General features: G+C 40.5%; 1 protein-coding gene across 1 annotated transcript in view; it reads left to right on the top strand.

Annotated features, from left to right (window-relative positions):
• The window catches only part of LOC103178966 (WD repeat-containing protein 64), an 85,201-nt gene that overhangs the window by 27,790 nt on the left and 43,760 nt on the right, over positions 1-13,651 (top strand). Inside the window, exons 9-10 of the mRNA XM_007893985.2 lie at positions 3,955-4,034; positions 4,690-4,829. Coding sequence (XP_007892176.2) covers positions 3,955-4,034; positions 4,690-4,829 — 220 coding nt within the window. The remainder of the gene's footprint in view (positions 1-3,954; positions 4,035-4,689; positions 4,830-13,651) is intronic.

Genomic DNA, 13,651 nt, shown 5'->3' with positions numbered 1-13,651 from the left:
AATCTGCAAACAACTAGGTCTCTTATACAAAATATTGCAAGAGTACAATGGTTTGTGCTCCTAAATTTATTTGATTCTTGTGAATTAAAAAGAAGAGTAAATTTTCCTGTTATTTTCAGTTCTATGAGAGATTTCAGAAAAAACATATTTCTATATCACTGCCAAGCTTTGACTTTGCACCACTGCAGCTATTTGAGTAAAACCAAGCATAAAGGGAGGTGAAAAGGAAACATCCAGGAGGTTCATTGGTATAATATTTGATTTAATGCATGTCTCACTAAGTGCTCGTCTTATCAATCAAAGAGGACAAGGTGGGGCTAACCAATTAATTTAATATCCGTGACTTAGCTTGTCAGTGTCAATGTTGTCAGAGGGTGAATTAATCAAATGTTAAAGATTTTGAAGCAATTTCTAAATTTAGTAATCTTGTGTCATCTCACAGCTGATGCTTGGTACAATGTCCAGGAAAGGACAAGATGTGATGTATTCCCATAAAAAGTACCTGCAAACACTAGTCTGTTTCACAGCTCCTTCAGCGATCTGCAAAAAAGCCAATTAGTACTGAAACTTCATTATTTTTTTCAGGGTAGATAAGCTTTATATTAACTCCAGTGGCTATGCCACTCAAACTATGGACTGTCAAATCCAGAAAAGGAGGTCCATAACTGGACAGGATAGTACCAAACATCCTATTTACAGAACAACACATCTGTTACAGTTTCGTTAATATGTCTGATTTCACTTTATCAAATGTCCCCTGTTACTTTCAAACAAAACTACCACTTTTAGCTGCACCAATATGGCGATGATGAGAGAATTAGAAAAATAATTGGACACATTATATATTTTTTAAAAATGGTAATTATTCGAGGTATAAAGAGGTCTTTTTTCTTGTGGAGGAGGTTCTTGTATTATTACCAGTCCAGTGGCTGAGCCCAAGGTTTGTTAATGATGGCCATGAAGCATTGCCATGTAGTCAAATTTCCCATTTATTTAAACACTTTGGCACATATATATATATATATCCTTGCATTTGATTTAGCGCTTTTCACGTCGGGAGGATGTCCCAAAGCGCTTCACAGAACACACTGTAAAGTGAATTGACTGTATATTTGTGGGCGAACGCGGCAGCCAATTGTGCACAGCAATGTCCCACAAACAGTCGTAGATTGAAAATGACCACTTTATTAATGTTTTTGGTTTTTTGGAGGGATTATTATTAGGCGTGTGGAGTAAGGAAACTTGCCCAAGGTTTCGCCCTGCCTGGAATTGAACTCAGGTCTCTCACTTGCAAAGCGAGTGCTCTAACCACTGAGCTACAGGACTCCGACATAACATTCATTATAAAGAAGTTCCATATGTGCTTTCCAGGACAGCTGATATAAAATCATACATTTTGATGATAATTTAACTTTGGATATTTATTATGCCTCACCTTGCTTATAGTTCATAGATTCAAGAAAAGACAAAAATGAAAATATTCCTTGCAATCGATATATAGTGCCTTATCACATTGAGTCATCTCAAGGTGCTTCACAAGAAATTACAGTGATGTGTATTTGGAACTGTGACAGTGTATTTGAAGGTGAACATGGCAATCAAGTTGTGCACAGTAATGTCCTATAAATAGTCATGACGTGAATGACCAATTTTATATGGGGATTGTTTATTTGGAGGACACCAGGAGAAACTATTTTCAAACCCCATTTTTACAACAAAATCTGTTGTAAAATCTAACCTTTATTCTCTGATCAAGAATAACAATTGAATGATGAAAATACTTTTCGGGTATTTTTTTTGATGTCTTAATAGTACTGGATAACCCCATTATGATAGCCTCTGGTCGAGCTGTGTCTCACTAATACCGCAAATATATTGTGGACCTGCTCTAACCAGAAGCACAGTATACCCTGTTTCTAACTCTGACAAGATGGCTTTGCATGCCAGAAAATGACCACGTCTTGGTTGCCAGGCCACCACTAACATTCCTGTGCCCTGCACAGAAATACTGTATGCAGGAAGCAAAGTAAATTTTGTAAGTAAATCACATCAGTCACACTTCTTGCGCATGTGTCCAACTGTAGGAAGTGGCATCAACAGCCACCTGACTATCCAGCAGTCAGGCATTTTTTCGCGCTCGCTTATATTGCAGGGCCTGAGATATTATGAATACTCTGCCTGTTTGTTGTTTATATAAGTGAATTCAATAACTTTCATTTATAATCAATTTAGAAAAAATGTACTGCATGTAGATCTGAGGTTGATTGAAGGCATTTTCAAATAATATTTCAAAAAATAATCTGAAATGATTTATTCATTTGACAAAAAGGTCACCAATATTTTGGATTTCCATAACTATTTGTTCTGTAATAATACTAGCCTAGAATAAAGGAAATTATTATTTAAATACCTTGGCTTTGTAGGCAAAGCAATTTCGCATTACAGGATATTATGTGAGATTGTCTAAGACTTATAAACCTTGCTTCAATAACTGTTTGATTTCGTTTGAACAGTACAAAAGTGGGAGATGGAAACAAGGGAAAAGCAGTATAGGAAAAGCTAAATAGGTATCTACAATAGAGGTTTGAGGTCACCAAGTAGGAATTTATACTGAACTGCTTCACACAAAGTCTTGGGAGGGAATTGGACTCGAATACATAACTTTGAAATTTTGTCCATGAAAAGAAACATTGGGCTGACCCAGAAATTCACAACAGACTTTGCAAGCAGTTTGTTTTGTAATCTCATAAAATATCAGGATTAAATATCTTCAATAAATATTATCTTTGCAAATACCCCTTTGCTGATTTATAGATTCTTTAATCCAGCATTGGAGGAATCTATGTTACAGAATACTTGTACGATGACATTTATGACATTACTTCATATTTGTGAACAAGATAACCCTCTAATTTATAAGTATGGAAGTTATTGACAAATTGTAAGACATCTCAGCTTTCATTCTGGCTGTTTGTCAAGTCATCTTGTATCACATGGTTTGAATATTCTTTCTCTTAACTATTTGTTAAAATATATAGCTTGAAACATTCTGTGTGTGGTAAGCGAGTGTTAAATAGGAACCCGGTTGTTAGTTGATTAGCGGATGGCTTTTCTGGGGGGTAATAATTCTTTAAAAACAATAATAATAAAAAATTGATCGCTCAATCCCCTATTGTGGCACACTGCTGTGCACAATTGGCTGCCAATTTCGCCCACAAAATATTAGTCAAATCACTTTACACTATATTCTGTGAAGCGCTTTGAGACATCTCGAAGACGTGATAAGGCGCTATATCAAATGCAAGGGTTATTATTATTACCACTGCCAATTAGAGTTATTCACTACAACTCAATTAGTGGATTGAAGCAAAACCATATATATTGACTTTTATTTTTTTTTTGTGTTTATCTGGTTGAGAGATATCACTCTGGGTATTGAAGCACTTTCCAAATAAAATTGGTCATTCACTTAATTTCTTCTTGTGGGACATTTTTGTTTGCAAATTGCCTACCATGTTTGCTTATAAAATACACATTTACTAGACATTACAGTATATTGTTTGAAGCGCTTTTAAACATGCTCCCTACATGAAAGGCACTATATGAAAATGCAAGAATTATTGTTATTACATTATCACAGCCGGTCTTGACTTCTCCCCATCCTGTGACTGCACACAGTGGAGCATACTGAAAAGGGACAAGAAGCAAGATCCCTATCTGTTTTTATCCTCCCTAATCGAGAGAAGGCCAGGACCAATGTTATTTCCTCATGCAACTTTGCAAACTCAACATGGACTGGAAATCAAATCAGGGAACTCTGGCTCTGTATGCTGCTGCTCTGACCAATACACTACCCATGGAGCAACATTCTTACAAATTACATTGTGTATTGCGTTTTAATAGATGCTATGGCACATGTTATATGATTGATGTGATTTTAATGTGCAATTTCAGGGCTATCCGAACACTTGCAGTTCCACGAGGTATCAATACATTTGCTTATTGTGTGAAAGCAAATTCCCTTGCCACTGGGGGTAAGTATCAATTCTGAGTTCTTCAGCATCTTGTCTTAAAATATCTCTTCTGCCAAACCGATGGCATGTTAGTTGTTTCAACATTAAATATGGCTTGAGAAATATTTGAACCAACTGAGTTCACATCCATTATTGTTTCAACTGTGTATCAGGGCAGATGGAGGAACAGCTTGTGTCATATTTAAGTCACCGAAGACCAGGATTATTGGGTTGACAAATGCTGCTGAACTACAGCAAACAATTTGAAATTTAGACAGGGATTGTCAGAAAAGTCCTTTTAGTTTGATTGATACAGTGCATTATAACATGTTTTATTATAGAATGAATTTGGTTACAACTCATTCACACTATGGCACACAGCCGACCCATTTGTTACCACAGCTTTCACTCTAAAATGTTTGAGGTTGGCAAGTGTAGTACTTTGGTACTGATCCCTAGAGACTACATGCTAATTTAGCTAGTTATTAGCAACTGAAATTGTTGAATTGCAAATTATATAAGAAAATGTAAATAAGACTCTATGCCTCCAGCCTATATAAATTCTGGAACTTGGAGGCTTGGTCTCAAGAATATTATTTAGGATTTTTGTTCATTTTGTTTTTCCAATTTAACTTGATTTGTATCGAAAAGAAACACTGCTATGTCTCCAATCTAGGCTGTGATAAAATTATTCGGCTTTGGAATCCTAACATATTCAGCAAACCAAAGGCAATGCTACTTGGCCACCAGTGCATCATTACAGAGATAGCAGTCAACGAAATTGATCAACATATCATCAGCCTTTCAACTGAAGGGGTGAGTGGCTGCTTTTCAACCTAGGATTCATTTTATAAGATTGGATGTTACCAATAATGCAATTTCAATCAGCAACGGCGTAATTACAGTGGCAGTATCAGTAATGCATTAAGTTTGATATCTTGCACATCCCTTTCAGTTTGAGTCAGTTATTCAAATGCGAGAAATACTGGGATTTAGTGTTTTTGTTTAAATATTCACTCCTTTTCTCAAGCTGTTTCTCAGAACTATGCATGTAACAAAGGAATGAAAAAATGTTTTTATTTAAATAGCAATCAAGTAAAAAACAGTTATAAAACACTGGTTAGGCCTCACCTAGAATACTGTGTTCAGTTCTGGGCACCACACTTCAGGAAGTTTGTGAAGGCATTGAGAGGGTGCAAATAATAATAATAATAATAATAATAATAATAATCCTTGCATTTGATATAGCGCTTTTCACGTCGGGAGGACATCCCAAAGCGCTTCACAGAACACACTGTAAAGTGAATTGACTGTATATTTGTGGGCGAACGCGGCAGCCAATTGCGCACAGCAATGTCCCACAAACAGTCGTAGATTGAAAATGACCAATTTTTTTTTATTATTGTTTTTTGGTTTTTTTGGAGGGATTATTATTATCTTGTTGATACTCGTCAACAAGGTGATGTCTCACCACTGTAATCATAGACAGACTGCAGACATGGTTGGGAAGAGAGACTGCAGACATGGATGCAGTGGGCATGGAGAGAAGGAATAACATGACCAAATCCAGTGGCAGCCGGTTTCATAGCCAAGACCAATAATTTATATTTTGAAATAGACTGAGAACAGGAGAACTGTCTGCAATTGTTGTAGGCCTAGAAGCTTTCTTGCTTAAAAGCAGATATTTGAAAAGGTTAATGATGTCCTTTGAGAACACAGACTTCAGATGAAGTGCACATATACATACCAAATGTTGCACACATCAGTTTTGAACCCTGCACCTGCTTGATTTGGATACAGTGACAGCTGACTTGAGCCCAGGTCCCATCACTGCATAGAGGCTGGGACGGGGGGAGGAGGATTACACCTCCATTTGCGACTCTGCTGTACCAGTGCAGTCACCACCATGGTCAAAAAATGGCAAAGAGGACAGATTGCTGGCTGCCAGACCCACTTGTTGAATAAACAGAAGCTTCCATCTGTCCCAGAGCACAAGACTCTGACACCTCCTCCTGTGGTATCTTTCATAACTTCCTTCTGCAACAGTTCATGAAATGGCAGGTTAAGACCAGGTGAGATGGTCCACAGCACGTCCCTGATCCTTTTGCTTCCTCTTCACAGACTTCCCTTAATGGGCAAAGGTGCCTGGGAATTAGTTTGTCATGTGTGTGGCTTGTGTTCAACCGAGCTTCCAAAGAAAGCTCTGGGGCTCCAGACACTGCCAAATCCCTGAGGACCCCAGAGAAATGTTCATAGTGGCAGAGGGTCAGCTCGGTGTAGGTGGAGCTGGTCAGCGGCACCTGGAGGGATGGCAGGGTGATGTGAGTGGATGGCTGCAGGATGAGGGGGGAGTTGAGTGACAGGGGAATGGGCACCAGATACGAGTCAGTACGAGGCAGCAACGGCTTCATCTTCCGAAACCCAACTTCTGTGCTCCCGGCCCCAGGGTTCTTCAGCAGATCGTTGCTCCCAGTTCGCTTTTGCTGCTTCACCACCTGATCAAGGGTCAGGAAGCGGTTGGCCTCGGCCCGGATGGTCCAATGGGATATCTTGCCATTGTGAGAGGTCTGGCGGATGAACATGTCGTGCAGGGACAGGTTGTGACGGATGGAGTTCTTCCAGCCAGGCTTGGCCACATGTTTGAAGTACGGGAAGTGATCTTCAATCCAGGTGTAGATTTCTTTCAGCGTCATTCTTTTGCTCTGGGTGCTGTTTATTGCAAACTGGATCATGGCCATGTAGGAGTAAGGGGGTCTCTCATGGACGGACTCCACAGAGCTGCTTTCTGCTGGTGGTTCCTGGTTCTCCTTCTCCACCTCCTCCTTCACACTGCATGCACCCAGGCTGTCAGTGCTCATCTTACCCAGCCACTGGATGTTGGTCAGGCTGTCATCAAGGGTTACAACAACAACAACAACAAGATTCTATTTATAGAGCGCCTTTCACGTCGGGAGGATGTCCCAAAGCGCTGTACAGTTGGGTCAGGACCCGAGCAGGGGGTAAATGGTCAGGGCGAGGGGAGGGAAGGGAGGGAGCGAGGAGGGGGTAGAGAGTCGAGAGGGGAGCTGAAGGCACGGTCAAAGAGAAAGGTCTTGAGACCGGCCTTGAAGGAGGAAAGGGAGGAAGCGGCGAAGGCACTGGAGGATAGAGTTCCAGAGCCTCGGGGCTGAGAGGCTGAAGGCCCGACCACCGATGGTAGGGAGGTTGGGGCGGGGGATGTGGAGGAGACCGGAGTCAGAGGAACAGAGGGTACGGGCAGGTAAGTAGGGGGATAGTAGGTCAGAGAGGTAGGAGGGAGCGAGGCCGTGAATGGCCTTGTAGGTGAGGATGAGGATCTTGAATTCGATCCTCTGGGGGATGGGGAGCCAGTGGAGCAAGTTACCAGGATGGTACCAGGAATGAGGGACTTCAGTTATCAGGAGAGGCTGGAGAAGCTAGGATTATTCTCCTTGGAGCAGAGAAGGTTAAGAGGAGACATAATAGAAGTTTTTAAAATTATGAGGGGATTCAATAGCGTGAACAAGGAAAAACTATTTCCACTGGCGAGTGGGTCGGTAATCCAAGGGCACCAATTTTAAAATAGTTGCTGAAAGAAACAGAGGGGAGGTGAGGAGAACTTTTTTCAGACAGCCAGTTGCTTGAATCTGGAATGCATTGCCTGAAAGGGTGGTGGAAGCCAATTCAATAACAACTTTTAAGAGAGAAGTAGATAATTGTTCGGTGAGGACAAATTTGCAGGGCTATGGGGAGAGAGTGGCCGAGTGGGATTGATTTGGATAGCTTTTTTCAAAGAGCCGACACAGACATGATGGGCTGAATGGCCTCCTTCTGTGCTGTATAATTCTATGATTCTAAGTAATGCACAAGGATCGTGGAGTCCTGTAGCTCAGTGGTTAGAGCACTCGCTTTGCAAGTGAGAGACCTGAGTTCAATTCCAGGCAGGGCGAAACCTTGGGCAAGTTTCCTTACTCCACACGCCTAATAATAATCCCTCCAAAACAAAAAAACAATAATAAATAGGTCATTTTCAATCTACGACTGTTTGTGGGACATTGCTGTGCGCAATTGGCTGCCGCGTTCGCCCACAAATATACAGTCAATTCACTTTACAGTCTATTCTGTGAAGCGCTTTGGGACGTCCTCCCGACGTGAAAAGCGCTATATCAAATGCAAGGATTATTATTATTATTATCCTAGTGGAGTCCTGTAGTTCAGTGGTTAGAGACCTGAGTTCAATTCCAGGCAGAGGGCGAAACCTTGGGCAAGTTTCCTTACTCCACACGCCTAATGATAATCCCTCCAAAAAAACAAAACAATAATAAATTGGTCATTTTCAATCCATGATTGTTTGTGGGACATTGCTGTGCGCAATTGGCTGCCGCGTTCGCCCACAAATATACAGTCAATTCACTTTACAGTGTGTTCTGTGAAGCGCTTTGGGACGTCCTCCCGACGTGAGAAGCGCTATATCAAATGCAAGGATTATTATTATTATTATCTATTTGATTATTGTCATTCTCACAGTGTTTCCAGTTAATGTGAGGCTGGTATCAACAAAGATGTAATAATTATGTATGATAATGCATCTTGAGAAAAGTTGCTTTAGGTATCAGCCCTTGAGACAGAAGGTTGTGGGTTCAAGCTCCATGTCAGGTCTCTGAGCTCACAGTCTAGCCTAACACTCCAATGCAGTGTTGGGGGAGTGCTGATTTGTTATAGGTGCTCTCCTTTAGATGAGGCATTAAAACAAGTTCCCATCTGTCTGTTCATGTAAACATTAAAGATCCATGGCACTATCTGAAAAGAGAAGGGAGTTTATCAAAGTGTTCCAGGCCAACAGTCTCCAGATAAAATTACTCATTCATTTCACTTGCTGTTTCTGGGATATTGACTCGTGCAAATTGACACCTGCATTTGCTAATTACAAAATACAGTCACTACACTTTTCAGTAAAATCTTCTAAAGCACTTTGACATCTTCCTGACATGAAATGCACTACATCAAGTATAAGGATTTTAATTATTTAAATTAATTTGTTGAATTACAGCTTCCAGCAGACATTATTGAAATTCTATGCACTCTTTCTTTGAAAGGACATAGTTGCAATAGAGTTCAGAGAAGAACAAAAGATGATTGTTGACTTCAAAGGGGCACAGTGCTCTAAATGGATCCATTCCAACCGTATCTTCCCTACAACAGCTATCAGAGTGCGTTGCACGTGCATGTTAATGTGGCGGTCAAATTAATTTGCAGTATCTGCATTTATAGCGCATTGCGAATCAGTAATTATAATAATAATCCTAATATTGCTTGCATTTGATATTGCACCATTTACATCAGGAGGATGTCTCAAAGATGGATATATTGTAAAGTTTATTGACTCGACATTTTGTAGGCAAACAACTTGGTGAAGCCAACTCTCTCTTAAGATGGTCGTAGCTGTTGGCTTCAGGGAGAATTTCTGTGCGATCACATGAGGCACGAGACGGTCATTGTTTGTGGAGCATTGTCCATATACTCTTATCAATTGCTTCCCCCACTGCAAAAGGCACCAAGCTATACGTTCATTTCAGTGAAGCAAATGACATGTAACCTCTGAAATACTTACTCTGCAGATTGCAGTTTAGAATAAAAAAAACTTTCATCTCAAAGTCAAATAAATTTCCAACACTCAGTTTCTCTAGCAATACATCACTCTGTACAGCAATTTATTTGCGTTTCTCCAGGGTGAGAGCATTCAAACAAACATCTCTGGAATTTCCATGTGTAGGTGGGATGCATGGAATTCTCAGCTTGATTTGGATACTCTTAAACTTGTTGATGGGTTTCTGCATGTGTCAGATACCTGGCTATGCAGAAAAAAAATATTTGGTGGATTGTTGAGCATGACACCGGAAGAAACTCCCTCCTCCTGAATAGTGCCATGGAATCTTTAACATTCCACTGGACAGGCAGACGGGATCTTGGTTTTAATGTCTCATCTAAAGGATGACACCTCCAACAATGCGTCATGCCCCTAGAATTGCGATGGAGTGCAGGCTAGACTATATGGGTTCTAACTCCTGATTTGGGGCTTGAACTCATAATGTTTTGACTCAGAGGGGAGAGTGCTGCCAACTGAGCTATAGACCCTAAAGGCATGATAACCAATGATAGGAAGTGAATGAAAAGTGAGTCGGGGAGAGAGAGACTGAGCAGAGTGAAGGGGTTGGGAGTGAGAGGGACCAAGTGAGAAAAAGAGAGAAGCCAAGCTACAGTTGGAATACAAGAGATCTAGTAAGGGGGAGAGAGAGAGAGAGAGAGACCAAGGAACCAAGAGCATAAGCAATAATTACAAATTGAAGGTGATTGAAGGCACATTGAAGAGGAGAACCTTAAGACTGCTCTTGAAGGAGGCAAGGGAGAGGACGAGGTGGAGGGACTCCGGGATTAAGGTACAGAGGGTGGGGGCAGAGCGGCTGAATCCCCGCCCGCCAATGTTGGGGTGGGCGTGGCGGGGACATGAAGCAGGCTGGAGCCTGCTGAGTGGAGGAAGCAGGCAGGTTGGTAGGTGTTTAGGAGGTCACAGAGGTAGGGAAGCAAGGCCATGGAGGGCTTTGAAGATGAAGACCAGGATCTTGAACTGTATTCTCTGTGTGATGGGAAGCCAGTGGTGTTGGGAGAGGATGGGGGTGATAGGATCACGGAGTCTGATGTGGGAGAGGGCACGGTCTGCAGAGTTCTGGATGATCTGTGGAGAGAGGAGTCCGACAAGCAGGGAGTTTACATAGTCAAGCCTGGCTGTTATGAATGCGTGTTTGAGAGTCTCAGACAATGGTAGAGCCGAGCAATATTGCGGTGCTGGAATAAACGTACGCATGTGCCATTGGTCATTCATTTCATGGCTGTTTGTGGGACATTGCTGTGTGCAAATTGTCTGTTGCATTTGCCTTACAAAATGCACATTACAGTACATCCTGTGAAGTGCTTTGAGACATTCTCTCAACATGAAGAGTGCCATATCAAATACACAGATTTCTATTATTATTGCTATACTGCTTAGCATAAAATGTCACCAAAATTATATACTATAAAATCAATTCTAGATAGTTCGTAGTGGATGAGCACCAAAGGCACAGGAACATCTTGAAAGTCAAAGGTATGAGCATGAATTTTGTGAAAAGTTGTGGGGGCACAACTTAGCCAATGTCTGTGGAAGACTTGTCTTTGGAGAAGTCAGAGCTCTTTGATGAGTCACATTCTTTAAGCCCTTTTGGAAGGTTTTTAAAATGACAGCTTGTAACATTTCAAGAGTGTGAATTGTGCTTTGTGAATCATCCGATCAGCTTTACATGTAGAAATCTAAATATTGACTATTCATGACACATGAGCTAATAAGATCATATTTGAAACTTTTGAATCATTGAAGAAATTATAGACAAGTGTCCCATATGATTGCAGATGTTACTAAATAATTTACCTTGCATTTTCTTTCTGTTCCTTTGTTTTCTCATCAACCATGAGAAACAAACTGTCTTGAGCCTCCAAAAGCGTATCCATCTGGTTCTGAGTCAAGTACTCAATTGCTTGACCGTTTGCTTAGCATGCAGATCAATAGATGATGGGCTACATTACCTGGGAGTAATTCCATTATATGCTTCAGATTACATCAAATGGAAGAACTTTCTCAAGCTGTTTATAAATCTATTCTGAACCTCAGGTTGCAATTGCTCTCTGGTATATTTATGTTGTTTGGATGTGAATATTATTCATTCAGTCATATGAGCAGTATTTTGTGTTCAGAGTCCATTCTTTTTATGGAATGGTTCTGTCAGTAACATTGAGACTGTGGGCACTGTATGGAAATAATATAGGTATGTTTGAATTGAAGAATAAACCACATCACCAAATAACAGCTACAGTTTGTAGTACATTTCTAGGGATGTTTATATAAAGCTTACATAAAAGCATGTCGACAAGACTGATTTTAGTTCTGTTGGTTTTGAAGTGTATTCCATTAGGTGCATTTCCTTGTTTAAATTAGACTGTGGATATAATCTGAAAAAGCTTTGAAGTTCCTCTTTCAATCCTTCCATTGCACATCTTTGCTTTCCATTATTTTAAAGATAAATCTCTTTTTTATTGTCGAATTATGCAAAGCTTTTCCATACTTTCAGTGATTTTTATAATTAAGCATCAAAAAAATTAGACCACACATAGCTTACAGTTTTCAAGATCATAAGTTTGGTTTGTATGAAAAAGGTCCTTCAGCCCATCTAATCTCATCCTTCCAGAACACCCAACCTCCCATCCCTATCACAGCATCAAGCTGCTTTTTAATTGAGTCTAGTGTCCTTGCCTCAACCACCCTTTCTGGCAACCCGTTCGGTTTCAAATGCCCTTTCAGTGAATAAAAACTTCCGGTTATCTGTCCCGAAAATGCCCTTTACAACCACAACATAAAGGGATTGCCCAGGCTCTACAGGCAATACAGAGAATAGCAGTAAGAACACTATTATGTCACGAGCTATACAGAATTAGATAAGCTATGGCTCTTCAGCCTTGAAAAGATGTCTGAGAACTTTATAGCGATATGTAAAATCATAGAATTATACAGCACAGAAACAGGCCATTCAACCCATTGTGTCTGTGCTGACTCTTTGAACAGAGCTGTCCAAATCAATCCTACTCCCCCGCTCTCTCTCCATAGCCCTGCAAACTTGTACTTCCCAAATAACCATCCACTTCTCTCTTAAAAGCTGCCATTGAATCAACTTTCACCACCCTTTCAGGCAATGCATTCCAGATACAAACTAGCTGTGTGAAAAAATTTCCACTCGCCTACACTCTGTTTCTTTTAACAATTATTTTAAATCAGTGTCCTTGGGTTATCGACCCACCCGCCAGTGGAAATAGTTTTTCCTTGTTCACAATATTAAATCCCCTCATAATTTTGAAAACTTCTATTAAGTCTCCTCTTAAACTCCTCTGCTCCAATGAGAATAATCCTAGTTCTCTAGCCTCTCCTGATAACTGAAATCCCTCATTCCTGGTACCATCCTGGTAAATCTCCTTTGCATCCTCTCCAATGCCTTGATATCCTTCCTAAAATGCAGTGCCCAGAACTGAACACAGTACTCTAGGTGATGCCTAACCAGTGTTTTATAAAGATTTATCATAACTTCACTGACTTTAGTATTCTATGTTCCTATTTGTAAAGCTGAGTATCCCGTATTTTTTTTAACAGCTTTGTCTACCTGTTCTGCCACCTCCAAAAATTGACTTACATGAACCCCCAGGTCTCTCTGTTCCTTCACAACCTTTAAGATTTTACCATTTAGCTTATATTACCTCTCCTCATTCTTCCTCCCAAAATGCATCACTTCACATTTCTCCACATTAAACTTCATCTGCCACATGTCTGCCCATTTTACCAGTCTGTCTATGTCCTCTTGCAGTCTGCTACTATCCTCCTCACTGTTTACTACCTTTCCTAGCTTAGTGGAGTCCCGTAGGTCAGTGGTTAGAGCACTCGCTTTGCAAGCGAAAGACCTGAGTTCAATTCCAGGCAGAGGGCGAAACCTTGGGCAAGTTTCCTTACTCCACACAGAGCCTAATAATAATCCCTCCAAAACCAAAAACAATAATAAATTGGTCAT

This window comes from Callorhinchus milii, unplaced genomic scaffold, assembly GCF_018977255.1.
Source record: "Callorhinchus milii isolate IMCB2004 unplaced genomic scaffold, IMCB_Cmil_1.0 Scaffold3, whole genome shotgun sequence".
NCBI lineage: Eukaryota > Metazoa > Chordata > Chondrichthyes > Chimaeriformes > Callorhinchidae > Callorhinchus > Callorhinchus milii.
The sequence above is the reverse complement of the archived record's forward strand: the minus strand, read 5'-3'. Positions and strand labels throughout refer to the sequence as shown.